Consider the following 16053-nt stretch of genomic DNA (forward strand, 5'->3'; position numbering starts at 1 on the left):
TATTGCAAACATTTTGTCTCTTCAACTATGGAAGCGTAACTATATTGACACAGCACTASTGTGTTGCACTCACTTCCCCTGTTAATTTCATGTTCATTAAAACAAGGATCCCACACTTGGAACAGGTTCAATTTTTCCTCTCTCAAAAACCTTTTATTTGCTTTTCACATTGAGACTTCCCCCATTCCTATCAGGAGATATTTATTTTTAAACATTCAGGACAACAGTTCACTTCCTGTTAAACATTTCAGTTACACCGTTGCTTACTACTCAAGAAGTACAAGAAAATCGAGGTGAACAATATCTCTCCACAGTTTGGTCATTTCCCGCCTTCTTTATACATTGTTTTCTCTGCACTCCTCACAGAAAAAGTGTTGACATTCAATCAAATCAAAATGTCCCTTTGTTACCTTCCAAATACAATATAAATCTGAAAGCAAACTGTTACATTATCCTRCAGCATTACAAAATTGTCCATCACTATACCAATTTAACTCTATAAACTTTACTTATTGAACAAACTGAACTAGAAGCATTCCAATAAATATACAAAAATATTACAAAGGGTAATGTAGTTAGCTCTTATTTCTATACTTTTCTGTGTCCCAACACTAGAATGCATGAGTTTCATTAGGCTCTTCTAGTACAGAAGTGTTAGTTACAGAAAGTCAACCAAAGAGTCACAATATTTTTTTCCTGAAAATTTTAGGACAGTTGGAAACAATGCTTTACAAAAATAAACAAACAAAAAAGAAAATCCTCGAATCAACAAGAGAGGGTGCAACTTACACAGACTTAGAAGTCTATTCTAAGCTTTGCTGGCTTTGGCTTAACAGCTTAAGCCTGTTAAAAAAAAATAGTATCACAATCAACAACAGATAGGCTAGAAAATCCCCCAGCATGGAATACTTGGCAACAGAAAAACTCGTGCTTGTATGAAGCCACAGAGCGCAGTCCTGATGCCCTAAAGCACAGGCTAGATCTGTTTTTCATGCTTCCTCTCAGTTTCCCATGTGGCTGCCCTTTGTCTGTAGCAGCACTAGTGTCTACTGCTTCGTATCACTCAGACAGGACCTTCACTGTAGTAGCAAATGCAATCCTTTATTCTTATAAACTGCATGCTCCTAGGGAGCTTTGCCAGTGTATTTAGGATAATGAGATTTCTAATTTTTTAACCTACTCTTCTGAGTTTTAGGATTCTTTTGCCACATAACAATAAAAAGCTGATTTACACTGGGACTGTGAAGAACATCCTTTGGAATCAAGCTTCATATTACCAATTCTTTTTTCTCAAGCATGCTATCCAGTAAGATCTCTTCCACGGCTATCATCTTCTTAGCTTGTAATTCTCAGTGCAGGTCAACTATGTAGGTATCAATACTATTTGGAGGTCAACATTTATGTCCCAAATACCATCTTTAAAAGAAGGTAAGTCATCCTATGTGCCATCTACTCTTTCTACTGCGGCAAAGATGGTCATGAGCAAGAATAACACAGAACTGACAAAAAATTTCAGAACTTTCTTCAAAGAGTACCAGAGGTATAAATTAATCAGGAAATCATAGTTTTCTGTTAAGGCACAATTAAACATTCAGTAAAGTAAAATCCAAATGGAAAAAACAGAACTTCAGAGCTTTAAAAATAAACAAATAAACTAAGTCTCTAAGTGAAAGCAGGACTGTGCCATCAGTAGAAAGAAACTAAACTTATATTTAATTTTAGGAAGGTAGTATGTCCAAAAAAATTAAAGGTAAAATATTTATTTAACACAAAGTCTTTTATTTTACAAGTGGCATTTACTTTTATTTTTTCTGCTGTTTCAAAGTAGAAAGAAGCCCAAAAGCTTATCCATGTACAGTAAGCGATTCTCTAATTTTGTAGAGTTTTTTTTTTAATTCTTCTATTCCATTCTTTAGAAATATTCCTTGCTGTAATGTCATTTCTCCGATGCTTCCCTCTTTTCACAATTTTACTGCTCTCTCCTCCCTGGTACATCTCCCTGTTTCATAGATTATTCATGTCCCAAACAGACAGTTCAGGGAGGTTCTTTTCTACGCAAACACACCATTTTCCCAAAGAAAAGGGTCAAAACCAGAATAAAAACACTTACGTATCCATTAACATTCGTAATAAAATAAGAACGGAACAGAGAATACAAAAACATCATGAAATGCATGCACAACTCTTTGGGAAATTCTTTCTATAATCCAGCTTGGTTGTTATACCCAACTACTTTTAAGCTTGGTTCTGAATTCAAAGTGTTCAGTAAGTTTTTCAAGTCCTTGATACAGTAACATTTTGTCATTTATTAAATATCACTCTGAGATATCAGTATGAATAAAACTAATGAATTACTTTATACTACAGTATTTGAACTTAGTACCAGAAAATAATAGAAGTCATGGAATGGAAAAGTTCTGAACATACTCAGTTGAATCATAGACTTCACAATTTGTTATAAAGATGCCACAAATGTCACCTAATATATACTACAGAAAATTACTTATTGCCTAGGTATCTTTGTGAAACATTTCAAAATGCATATTTTTGTTTCTGAATCAAGGAGGAGTCTTTTTTAAACTATTTACATTCCATTTTAGAAATATTAATACACTCACTTGAAATCTAATAAAACTTTTAAAAATCAAAAATAAGAATGAGATATCAGAAACAAGGAGAAGCTTTCAAAACACTATGCAAATGAACAAAAGTGTGCATGATTAACTCATGTTAAAAATCTGTGTTAATTTCAAAACTAGAGCTAGAGGTATCTATACATAATCCATCTAYACCATATTAAAAACCACTTACCTGCAACATACTGACAATCTCAACTTTGTTGAAGAAAATAAAGGAAGTGAGGGTAGAAAGAAAATTCTCTTCAAAAACAGATGGTGTTGGCAAGATGATGTCCTGAATATACTGTACCCTGTAAGTCTGGTGGATTTTTTGCCTGAGTTCAGAGTCTGTTATAGGTATAACCTCCTTAAATTTTGCTGTTTTGGTCAGAAACTCCCTGTGCTGTTTTGGCTGAGCCAAAGAAGGATCATACTCAAGGCATCCAACAACATCCATAATACACTCATCAGAAAACATCACCTCAAACAGAGTTGCTTTATTGAGGAACAAAATTCCTCTAATAATTTCATACAAATGATGTAAGCCTTCTGTGTTCTCTAAATTCTCACAGACTTGGAAAAGTTGCAAGAGTTTTTTAATGTAGCCTTCATTCTCCAAGGCCAGTGCTAACTTTTCTCTACGGATTGGTGAGGAGAGAACAGAGGTAACTAGGTCAGCAATCTCTTCAAGTTTGTTGAGTTCACAAGTAGGAAGGTCGATCAAAGGACTAGTTTCAGGCATTTCTTCTATGTGCTCCTCTTCTGATTCAATAAGGTCCTGTGTGACTTCCACTGAAGGATCCTTACCTTGAACCTAAGAACAGAGTATCCACAATTACTATTCTCATGTATGTTTTGAAATGAGACAATCAAATCAATAAATAGCATGTGCACAAGCACATTTATGCCTTCTGTTGGGTAGAAAGTATCTAGCCATGTAGCAAAGTAAGTTTGCCGTCTGTAAGACCTACACCATTACCCTCAATAGTATGTTTAAAAAATATATATATTATATGAAAAGCAACCACAAAACCCTCTGAAGCACCTTGAAGATAAACATAAAATATTAAGAGGAAAGAAGGGCATAACAAAATCTTCTTTCAGTGTCTCAGTCAGAAGGGTATGAGGACTTCAACCCACAGCAAGAGCCCACAGCTATGATAATATTAAGTGAAACCTAACCAACTGACCAAATACAAAGGCAGGGTATCAGGGATGCCAAAACTGAACAGGAGAAGAGGGAAGCAATTGTCTCCTGCTCTGCACCTTCTTTCTGCTTTGTCTGCCCCTTTAACTTCTTTCTCCAGTCTTCTCACAATCCAGTCCTAAAATTCAAAAACTCCTATCTCTAAGTTTGCAGTCACAAAAGATTATATACAGGCGTCTCAGAAAAGAAAATGGTAGACTTTTGGAACCTGATAAAAGAGACTAATGCCAACAATTTAAATTATCTGATCCCATGACGACTTCCCTCTTAGACTGTTGATCAATTCAGCCTCAAATTAGACCAATTTAAAACTGGACCATTTATCAGACACATATTTGCAATTAATAGGCTCACCTCCTTCCAATAGTACCTCAGAATCAGGTGAGAAAACTTATACTCCAACACATGTAGATTAAAAATGCTTCTAAATTGCCTAGTTAGTTTCAAAGAAAACAGCTTATCACTCCGAGTTCTCTCAGTGTTCTCAATGTTTGCTCATTAAAAAACAAACAAATAAAACCCATATAGCAGAGTAAGTCAAAAATTGGTAGGCAGAGAAAAACTCCCCCCCCCCCCATTCCTCTCCTTTCCAACAGGATTCCCTACTTTATTGCTTCATGTTTTTTTGGATCTGATTCAATATTTTGATCTGTAGGCCTCCACAGAACATTCAGTGGAGATGTTGAGCTTTTCATAAGAAGTTGTGCTTAATGACAATAAAGCCACTTTCTTCATAGAGAAAGGTCTTTTGAAGACCTTTTGGACATCATTTTCTACAGACCAGTTGCAGTCAGTTCCAGGTGTAAGAATGGAATCCTAAGCAGTTCCAAAATCRTGACTTCAGGAAAACAAAATTGTACCTATTTTCAGAAGATGTTTTTGCAGAACAGTGATGGGTGAATATCTTGTCATATGGATCAGTAACTGTGATATCCTGAATATCTAATTTAGTAGGAAAGTGTGACAAAGTGACAATGACAAAGTTTCTCATGAGAAATTCAGGTTTTACGCAAACAAACTTTCTTGCTAATCTATTAATACATTAAATTCCAGAACCTACAAACACATTAGTAATTAATAAGGGAGTTCAGGTAATAAGCCTTAAATATTATTTGTCTGGTACCATCTTGCAAACACATGTTTTAGAAACCAGATCTCCAGAAATGAGAATAGTAATGAGTTTTCTGTACAACTCCTTTGCTGGACTTTCTACTGAGATAGACAGATTAGCTAACAGTTGTTAAAGTGCTTTCTTTCTAGACATTTGTCAAAAGCAAACAAATGAAAAAAAGGATCCAAACTAATACCAACTGTCATCATAAACATCAGCAAACACAAAGTTTTCTTCTCGCTATCACGATGCCTGCTCAGGGGCAATGCACTTTATCTACTACATTTCACCAAATTCACTCCTTTTGCAACAAATGTCAGGATTTCCACTATCATACTGAGACTATAAAGTGAACTTCAGACTAAACCAAATCAAGTCACTACCACCTTTTTAGGGAGTTGCAATGTTAACAAATTCTTCCTACTCATATCAGTGCTGAGCACTACAACCATTTGGAGAATAAGTCTGAGAAAGAGGAAAAGATAGATATAAAGGCAGAAAACTCAGTACTAGGTTAAATCTAATGACTATTAGAAACAATATAGTAAACCTACACTGGCTGTCCTGACACATACCTATTCTCTTCTTGACACAAAATATTGGGCATACTTTCCTTCTTCATACTGAAGGGCCATCTCCCTCCACTATTCTACTTTTTAAGAGCAATTAAGAAATATGCAAAGCTGACAAAAGAGTTTTAGTCTACTAAACATATCATATTAACTTCTGCTACTATTCCCCCCCCCCTTTTTTTTTTTTTAAGAGGCTGCTATGGAACTGGCTGAAATCAAACTTCAGCTAACTAACCAAGGGAGGTCTCTCATTCCCCCACCAATTTTTCTTCCTCTAGGTCCTCAGAATCGTACCAGAATTGAGTATTCCTAAGTTACAACTAAGTAAGATAAATAGAATCAAGTTATCTCAATAGTTTGGGTAATGCATTAAAATTATAGTTTAAAGTATTTCATTTACAGCTTTAGGTTTCTTCTTTTGAATACATATAGGTGCAACTCTATTGACTTATTATTTCCAGAGTTTTAAGCATAAATCTAAACTCTGGTAATAAAATAGATTGGTAGTTTTACCAATAGATTGGTGAAATATCTGCAGAGACATGGATGGTACATAAAACTTAGTTAGGTCATGATGAAAATTTTCAGTAAGATTTTAAGCTTATACAGCAATGTCACTTTGTCCTTCACAGTGAAACATCTAGCTTCTTATGCATTGAATAGATTTTCAGATCTGCCACATTCCAATAAGTCAGCTTCCTAAGGCCACTTTGGAGAAGGACAGTTGGAAGCCTGGTATTGTGGGACTCCATTGAGGAAAAAAATTAATAATAATAAAAAAAGTCTTACACCTGACTTTCATCATCACATTAATTTTTCAAAAGCTGAAATTCAGTTATGAAAAACATAAGTTCCTAGTAGTACAACTCTAATTAGAATTTGGCTTAAACTATAGCGACTTAAGATCTTACACAGAAGTACCACAGAATATAATGACAAATATATGCTTATTTTACACATAGCTTTAAAAATTAGGACATAAGTACCTCAACTTACAGAACAGAGTAAAGTATCTGCAAAAAACAGAATATTAATAGTTAGCTGTACCTGGCAGATTTTTTCCCAAATTTCATCACAGCCAGCTTTTTCTTGAAAACTCAGTGCTAGATCATAATTCTCTGCTTCTGACCAAACAATCAAGGTGTCCTGTTTAAGATATAAGAAAAATATTGATTTTTGAAATGCAGTACAGGTCAACACTGCATATTCAGCAATCTTCTGCTACAACACACATATAGAGAAGGAAATATTACAATTATGTTTGTCAATAAAAGAACCTAATCCACTGAAATACTAAATTAACCCATAAGGGATATCATCTTTCTTTCTTTTTATTTTTTTAATGAGTGCTTCATTACATATTATCCATTTAAATCTCTTAACTTTTTTAATATTTGGAACATTTATAATGGCCTTTTTCTGCAAAGTATTTCTGAGCCAAGAGTCTTAGAAGGGAAATGCACACACCATAGGACATTAGAAACTTGTAATGTATATATTTTTTTTCATACTTAAAGTATAAACAAAAATTACCCTGTTTCCTGCTCAGAAGGTCTTTAATAGACCATTTGAGAAATAATGTTTCACAAATCTAAACAGTTAAAATAGTTTTTCTGGATTAAAATAAATATAGTTTGGATAATATACAATTTTTAGGTTACTATTAAAGTTACAAATATCTTGCCAACATTCATCCAAGCAAAATTTTCTTCTGCTTCACTATTATCGCCTCTACCCATTCCACCTGTGCACGCGCGCAGTAAATCCCAAAGATCCTTCAAGATTTCTGAACACACACGCACACAAAAATAGCAGTTATTTACGACATTGAAGACTACTATCAGTCCTTAATTTCCCTTCGCAAGATTGTCAGCTACTTTATTATGACACAAATTGGCTGATTTTTAGTATTATAATAGTAAATATTTATTTTTGGCATCCTGCAGCTCTGAAGAGCAGGAAAAGAAGAAATAAGCTTTTCTAAATATGGCAAACTCACATAACACATTAACATTTTTTAGAATAAATTAGCAGTAATCCTAGTAAGATTAAGGGCAACACAGCTGTATATACGGGGGAGGGGGGAACACACAACTGTAGAAACATGAAAGGCATCATGAGAGTTTCTCTCTTGCAATGATTCAAAGTGAGCAGGACTTGCTCAGCTGAAGAACAAACAGAATCTGACAAATACCTACACTTTCCAGAAGGCATGCAAAGTCTCAACGACAGACAAAACTTCTCAGACCAGTTTAATATAAGCCTGAAAGTCATGGTTTTATTAGGGCACTTGCTGCTCTAAATTACAAATTTCCTTTTAGCATATTTCTGAAACATCATTTCTGATTTACTCCACTGTATGACACTCCTAATATAGAATCTCTTACTTTGAATACAGACTAGCTTTCATCATTTAGATTAGAATGCTTCCCCAAAAGAGGTAATCAATACACACACACACACACACACACACACACACTCAAGAAAGATACTTGCACAGAAAAGTTGTATGAATACAACTTAACTCAGGCTGGCTGGGAATTCCAGTATATTTGGCTTGAAAATTTTAAGTTATCAGTTTGTAGCAGAGTTGGCAGACAGGAGTGTATGTCTGTGCTTCAACATTCAAATGCAAAGTTCAGTTTCCTACAAGAAGTTGATCTTCATGTTAAAATGTTCAAACTGAATCGTTCTCTGCGGACTTCACAGTACATTTGACCAGCTCCAGCAAAATGGTTCAACATTCTATTACGTTTGGCAACTCCTTCAACTGTTACGGCAATTTTTCTAACACTAGCAAGCCCTTCCTTAATTGTCAATAAGCTAATTTGCTTCCCAAATTTGCAAAGATCAATACTCACCACACAAGTAACAAATGCTGTTGAGTCTTTATTCTTTACTTGATGCATCACTTTGGTCATAAACAAAATATCTAAAGTGATACACATAAGCACAGCAATCAAATCACAAAAAGTACCTGGCTTTCTTACAGATATCTGATRTACTTGAGGAAACTTGTCGCAGGCAACAAGAGAGAGACTGCTGCTACCTCTCTCTCCTCTTTATCCCAAAAGCATTTTTTGGTTCTCTTCATGAACAAATGGTAGGAAATGATTATGCTGATTAGCATCTAAGACCCATTCACTATGTTAAAGATCAACTTATGACTTGGTATAAGAACACTACCTAGTCAGCATTCTTAACATATGTGCCAAAGACAGAGGAATACAAGTGTAATTAACGTTTTTCCACTTTTTAGCTGTATTCTCTTCAAGAACTTGGTTTCACAGTACAGTTTTTTGCTTGTGTTATAGTTCTAATAATACTTATACTCAATCTTTGTCTATACACAGTATCTTCGTCAATTAAGATTTGTGTCACTACCAAACTGAATCTACCATAATAAAAAAAAAAAAAATGTACAAGCTAGCTGAATGTGGAAACAAACATTCTCTTGAAGATCATGCATCTATGGAAGAGATTACTGCCTTGCACAAGTGATCCTCTCTACTTGTGAGCCTGCTGTCTTAGTCAGCTTTGCTGAATCCTTYTCAATCAAAATCAGTTTAATTTAGACGGTTTAAGGAGATCTTTAACCCAGTTATCTGGGCTTAAACAGGTTAGGGAGCACTTGCAAGTATTTCTACTGGCAAATGCAAGGAGACTGTTCAGCACAGGAATGCTGACAAACAACTGCCATGGGACAGMAGGAAGTAAACTCTTTCATCAGCACATCTATCTGGAAAAAAAGGCATCTGTCTATACTCTCGGTAAACACAGTTTATCAGCTGCTAAAATAARTATTCTCATATGCAATTAATTCTGTTCTTTTCCTATAATAATCTTAATTTCTCAATAACAATAGGCAGTTGTGTGGGGATTTTTGTTGTTTGTTTACCACAATATTTTTTTCTTACAGCAACAATTGCTGACAAATGCTGACCACTAGGTCAGCTTCCTTCTTCCTGATGAAGAGAATTACAAGCTATGCTAAACAACAGCATTTGCACAAGTTCACTTTCATTTAATTTTTCTCATTTTTATACTTTTGTTTAAAGAGATAGTTTTTCCTTTACATGAAAGTGTACTGAGCTCACTGCACTGTGGTCTTAATGCTGTTTAAGAGAGTTTGTTTATACTACAGTCATACATTACACACACACTTTTGTCCTACAGTCACAAATGTTGTTAGGTAGTGTCTCCGCTTTGGGGCTCTGATTCACATGCGCAAATGCTACAGCTTCATACAGCTGACAAGGTTATTGCTTACAGCTGTCCACCATCATCTTTGACTCACAGACAGCTGAATCACTTAGGTTTACAGTGTGCCATTTTAGAGTGAGCAGCTGAGCTAGGCTTGGGACAGTGGGAGGTAATAAAAAATACACACACATATACACACACACACAATTCTTGCAGGTTACAGTATAATAAATATATTCTGCTGTAATCTGCAAGAACTGAAAGGTCTGATCAGCTTCCTGATCTGGTTCACAGTGAATGGCACAGAACTGAAATACAACGAATAGAAGAGACTGTGCTCTGAAGTGATCCCTTTGTGTTACTAAAAGGGCTTTTCATTTGCAAAAAGTGCAAGTGAACAAATTAAACGTGCAAGTTTTTAAATAATATATGAAATTCATTTTTTGATGGAAGGTGAGAAAAGCAGTGAATCTTTTTCAGTAAAGTTCACTGAAGGATGCCTGTGTTCACTACCATTTGAAGACGTTTTCCTCTACAAGTCAACACAAAAATCAGTCAATGGAAGTTTAGAGTTAACAATTATTTTAAAGAATAAACTATGAATCAGCAGCATAAACTTGGATTTCACACTTTCCTACTTAAAAGCTCCCATCTTCTATAGGTTAATCCAAAAATAATGATTCTTAAATACAATTTCATGGCAGTTTCAGAACTCAAAATTCAAAACTTGAAGAGATTACCTAAAAATGATCTACAAAATTATTGATACCTGTAAAGTCATAGAATCACAGAACGGTTGAGGTTGGAAGCGACTTCTGGAGATCATCTAGTCCAACTCCCTCACTCAAGCATGGTCATCTAGAGGATCTTAGGCAGGATCACAGCCAAGCGGTTTTTGAATATCTCCAGAGAAGGAGATTCCACAACCTCTCTGGGCAACCTGTTCCAATGCTCTGTCACTCAAGTCAACACAATTCCAAGGTAAAACGCAAATCCAAACAAAGAGGGATAGATATACGAATCATAGCCCACAATGATTTAAATAACAGGTACACTGCAGTGACTCAAATGCTTGCATGCATATATAAACTTTTACACTAAAAAAAAAAAATCTAGGGTTACTTAATAGCACTTTTTATAATTTATACTGCCTACAACAGTACAAATTATGTAAATTTCTCCTGGAGTATTGCTGAAGGACTTCAAAATATTTACTGTCTTCTGTGCTTTGAATGAAGAGACATAAAAAAAGAACTGTGCTGAACGATCAGGATCCTTCCTGCTCCCTTTCAAACTCTTGCATTCACTGTGAACAGGCAAGATGTTGCCTATTAACCTCCTTTAATAAAAGATAGCTTCACTAGTTCACTAGGAAGTAATTATCCTATACTAATACATATTTTAGTACATTTCCTGTATGACCCAAGACAACCCAAGATGATCACACGGAGACATCTTCCAGACTTAACTGGTTCAAGAGACTACCTGTCCTACCTGCTTACTCAAGTAGCAACTGCAATGCTCCCTAATTCACTTAAACACAACACAGCAAAAGAGATCAATTCAGAAGAACAACTTAAACTCCAAAAGAGTAGTCCAAACCACTCTTCAGTGTCAGTACTGGTTTACACAACATCTAGTACTCCACCTCTCCTTGTTTGTGCCCTAGCTCCTCAAACTCACCTTACACCAGCACTGCATCTGTACAAGGAACCAGATAGGGGAACAGATGCAGGTGAAAAGCAAACAAAGCAAAGGAACTATTTTAACTGAATCAGTTCCTAGATCTGATCTGTTACGCAGTTATATAAATACTCATGCTGGCATGAAACAGAAATGAGGGGCCTCCTGGCAACTGCTCACACTGGCTTTAACAGCACCCCTGGAAATGCATTAAATAGCACCTTAAACCACTGATTTGCCTAAAGCAAACTGCTCTGCTGTCACTTGAATGATGGCAACTGGAGGTGGAAGGGAGAATCTGCACACATTCTTCATCTTAGATCTAAAAATGGGCATAGCACACCTAAAGGAGAGTTTGCATCAGAGGATGGTGATCAAAATAGGAATTTCTGAAGCTGTTTAGTCTTAGAGGCACACAACTAAAGATTACTACTCTTGTGAGCTACAGGAACACAGTATATGAACGCATCCATCTGATTTTTCACTGAAGCACTCAAGTGCTTTCTTCTGCCAGTTTAGCCAGGGGAACAGTAACCTCGAGCAAAGGGTGGAACATCAAGGTGTGGTAATAACTTTTGAAACTGCTCCTGCTAGAGCCTCCAGAACTCATCTCACCATGTCCTTTGGTAAATAAGGGGTGTGCAGTGGAGGTACGCAACTCTCATCAGCTATGTCCAAAATCCAAAGGATCTAAAGCTCTCTGTGTGTCTAATATTATTTGTATACATGGAATTAGAGATACCTTTATGTGGCGTGCTGAGCAGCCTGGCACCTATGTGCAGTCTAAATCCTGTTTCTTTTGAGAAAGAGGTTGTGATTATAGTATAGCTAACATCTTGAGTACCACAGAGGAGTCAGTGACCACAAACACAACTGAAAAAGGTAATCATAACAGGCATGCCCTGTCTACGAAACAGTTAATCAACAGTTAAATTATTCAACCTAGAATATAGCCCAGAAAGTTCTGTGTGTTCATATCGCTACAGGGTTTCAGATCCTCTTCTTCCATGACTTCAGAGAGTCTCCTAATCACCTGGCAAGAGCCTGTTCTGGGACAGGAGAGAACAAGACTACTACTTCAAGACTTCTGTCAAATCTGGCAAATATTAATTCAAGATTCAATAGGTCACAGAAAGACTCTGTTGTCCAATAAAAAGGATATTTATGTGCTGGTGGGGATGAACAAGGTCTGAGTGGCCTTAAAACTGCTAATACATTTTATCTTGTAACTGCTGAATACAGAATGAAGCACAAACAGTGTAACATTGGGAATCATGCACTGATGCAAAGTAATTAATAATCAGACTTCTTTTTCCCCACAAGATGATGGTATGTGAATCACAATATATGTGCTAGCTATCCTTTAAGTCATCCAGGTAATTTACAAGACAATAGGTGCGTAGGCAGGAACATGTTTCCTTTTAGTTCTACTGCACAATCTTGTCAATTTCCCGAAGTCCAACAAAGATCAGCACCTTGATGAAAATCTGACACTGAACTCAAATACAGAAGAGAGAACTTTCTTCCATAATGCCATTCATCTAAAAGCATCTCTCCTTRACAGAATAATATAGCCTTTGAGTCTTGAGTGTTCAACATTTAGGTATACTAGAGGTAGCCTGAAGTACCTTATACAGAAAAATCCACTCTTCTTTCCTCCATCTCTGGTTAAATAGAATACTTTCCCTAATTTTTTCTACCATCTAAAAGAAGAATCTGCCCCTGAGACACCCAGGTTTCATCTTTCAGAGCAAAGACTGAAACTCAAAAATACTGAGATTGCATCAGACTGCTATCTAACTTCTGCTCTTTGCTACCTGGTACTCACAGTGAAATACATAAAAGTTGAGGACAAAGCACCATCAACTAAAAGCAGCAAAATTTCAGAGGCAAGACAAATCCAGAACCTGTCTCTGGAAATAATCCTTAATTCTTGCTCTTCAAAAAGACAAAACCAAACATTTTCACAAAAGTGAAAAGGGAAGCAAACACTCAGCCGTAAGAATGCAAAAGCATCAGAATCAGTAATAGAAGTCAATCAAAACAAACTACAGACCAAGATCAGTTTCTTAAAACTGCAACTTAGAAAGATTTCTCTGAAACAGAAAAGGAAAACTAAAGCTACTGCAGTCATTTGAAACTTTGCTGCCATTTAATTAAAGAAGGTTCTCAAATAAGTAGTAGTATGAAAATCCAAAAAAATATAGACTATAAAAGGAAGCAATTTAGTTTTTCAGCAACATAACCTGCATTCGTATTTCATTACCTATTAATTCTCCTTACAAATAGGGAGCAGTTCAAGACTTGTGACTTTCAGAACCCTGCAAAACTCCCATAAAAGCTCTTTCCTCAATCTAGCCAGCCCAAGCAAAGCATACCAAACTACGCTGATGACTATCATCCAGCTGACTAAATACATCAGTATCTAACGAGTGAAAAATAAAAACTACGGATAATGGAGCCTTCTGAAAAAGTAGGCGCACGGCTTTAAGATTCCCTCCTAAACTAAAGTCAACCAGCTAAATCTTTCTAATGAATGAACAAATTCCAAACCAAATATTTCGAGATTTTTTTCACGATTTAGGATGAACCAAGTTATTGTTTTCTAGTGATGAAAGACGTCTGGATACTACAGCAATGAAGAGCAGTACGAAATACTGAACAAAAAGAGAGAATCTACTGTAGGACAAAGAACAGACAGAAAGGAAAGAAACAGCAGTAGTAAATCATGAGGAAAACGTAAATAAAGACACCAAAAATGAACACAGAAAAATAAAAAGCAATAGAAGTGATGAAATCAAGAGATTTAGTAAGCTAATTTTTTTCAGTGGCTTAACAAAGATGACCTATTAATGCACCTCCCAACTGTTTCACTTCATTGGTTTGCAGAAGGCTTACCCCCAGGAAATGCAACTGTGCAAGTAAGATTCACCAACGCTAGTAACTTTACTTTAGGAGAATAGAAATTTTCAAGGCTTAAAAAAAGAAAAAAAAAGAAAAAAAAAAGACAGAAAATACCAAGAATTTGTCTTTGTGGAACATGTCCAGAAAAGAACTAAAGAAACAAATATATTGTAACAGAGTGAGCCAAAATTTTCCCTTCCTAAATAGCTAATTATTTTATAAAACCTGGGGTGGAAGACAAAATTATAAGTTTCTAATTATTTTTCTGTAAATGASCTCAATGCTTATCTGCGTTGCATACATTCTTTTCAAAATCTGAAGTCCARAAGTACTTTTCAGGAGACCGACATTTAAATTTCTAGAATGCAAACAGCACAGCATCTGTAAGCTTCTAAGCTAGTTTTTCACCTCTGTGTAAACCACCACCAACAATTGCACATGACACTACTTTGCCTTTTTCTGGAAATCACAATTAGTTTAAGCATTAAACAATTTCTTATTGTCAGTAAACTGAAGAAGAAAAGCCTAATAATACTTGCCTGCTGTTTTTGATATGCAGTATTTGGATTTATCTTCGATTCTAACAGTAGCGAACCTGAAAAAGGTATCAAGATATATTTATCAAGTTAAACAAAATACGTATCTCCACGGATTGCACAACAACCACCCACGTGCCAGCCAACACACACTCATGTCAGTCCACATCCCCCAGAAAGCCTAAGATTTTTAAATGTAATTCTCCACAAATAAGCCAGGCAAATCAGAAAATTCAACTAAAATATCAAATTAAGTTTAAGATGTATTTTATTCTGCTGCTTTAGATCAAAATTCTCTATAGCATTATTTTTTACTCCTGAAACCTAGCATGACCACTAATACCTTTTAAGGCCATTTAATAATTCTGTACAAATTCGCACCAGATAACATGCTGCACAGCGTAAAAATGTATTTGTCTGCAAAAGACACATGGTCCTTTTGCTATTATTTCCTTGAACTGTCCTTCAAAAGTGAATCATCTAGATGCTATAAACTCAAAGACTTTGTGTATACGAGTAGTATACGTAGCCTGGCAACAGCTCCAGAGCTTATACTAGTCTTAGGTGGTTTATTTAGCGCATTAGCACCTGTTGACTGAAAAAGTGGCAAGTGCCTCTCCCCACTACCACCCAACACCGTTAAGATGACTTGAAAGTGCTATAAAAAATCAAGAGTGCAATACAACTCGACCCTTTCAAATTACAATGAGCGAATTTCTTGAAAGAAACACTGAAGTAACAAAAASGGTAGAGAAACAGCACTTCAGAATAGAACAAAATTATTCTGAAACTGAGCAAGATGTCGTCACGTGCAACAGCTTCATCTCTACCAGTCAAGACAAATGTAGCCACAACTAGGATAACTGTAAAAGACRTAGGCTCATCAATACCGCTGCAACTTATCAGAAGGAAACTCTGCAGGAAGGCTCAGGCCGCAGAAAGGAAAAGGAAAAAACCCTCCAGGGACTTCTCTAATAAATGCGCCGGGAAAGACACTGCCGGCGGAGCCGCCGCCGCCACGGCCGGGGTCAGCGCTGCCGAGCACCGCAGCAGCGTGGCCGCAGCAGCGCGACGGGCCGCGCTCGCGGCAAGCAGCGGGACGCCGCGGCCTCCGCCGCCGCGGTGCGGGCCACGCCCCCGAGCGGGCCACGCCCCCTCTGACCACGCCCCTTCGCTCCGCCCCGCCCGCCGGCTCCTCCGTTCCGTTCGGCGGCGCAGC

At 36.6% G+C, this 16053-nt stretch overlaps 1 protein-coding gene across 2 annotated transcripts in view; it reads right to left on the reverse strand.

Moving 5' to 3' along the window:
* PPP4R3B (protein phosphatase 4 regulatory subunit 3B) overlaps nt 1-14907 on the reverse strand; it is a 28518-nt gene extending 13611 nt beyond the window's left edge. Inside the window, exons 1-3 of one of the 2 annotated variants that reach the window (XM_085326064.1) lie at nt 14838-14907; nt 6556-6654; nt 2812-3432 (exon numbers count right to left, since the gene is read on the reverse strand). In XM_085326064.1, the coding sequence (XP_085182190.1) occupies nt 2812-3360 (549 nt within the window). In that variant the 5' untranslated portion in view covers nt 3361-3432; nt 6556-6654; nt 14838-14907. Of the gene's footprint in view, nt 1-2811; nt 3433-6555; nt 6655-14837 lie in introns of those variants that run through there. The other variant, XM_085326063.1, reaches the window with a different exon arrangement.
* Nucleotides 14908-16053: the final 1146 nt, after the last annotated feature.

Source organism: Rhea americana, unplaced genomic scaffold (assembly GCF_003343005.1).
Source record: "Rhea americana isolate MKP2758 unplaced genomic scaffold, rheAme1 scaffold_127, whole genome shotgun sequence".
In the NCBI taxonomy this organism is placed as follows: domain Eukaryota; kingdom Metazoa; phylum Chordata; class Aves; order Rheiformes; family Rheidae; genus Rhea; species Rhea americana.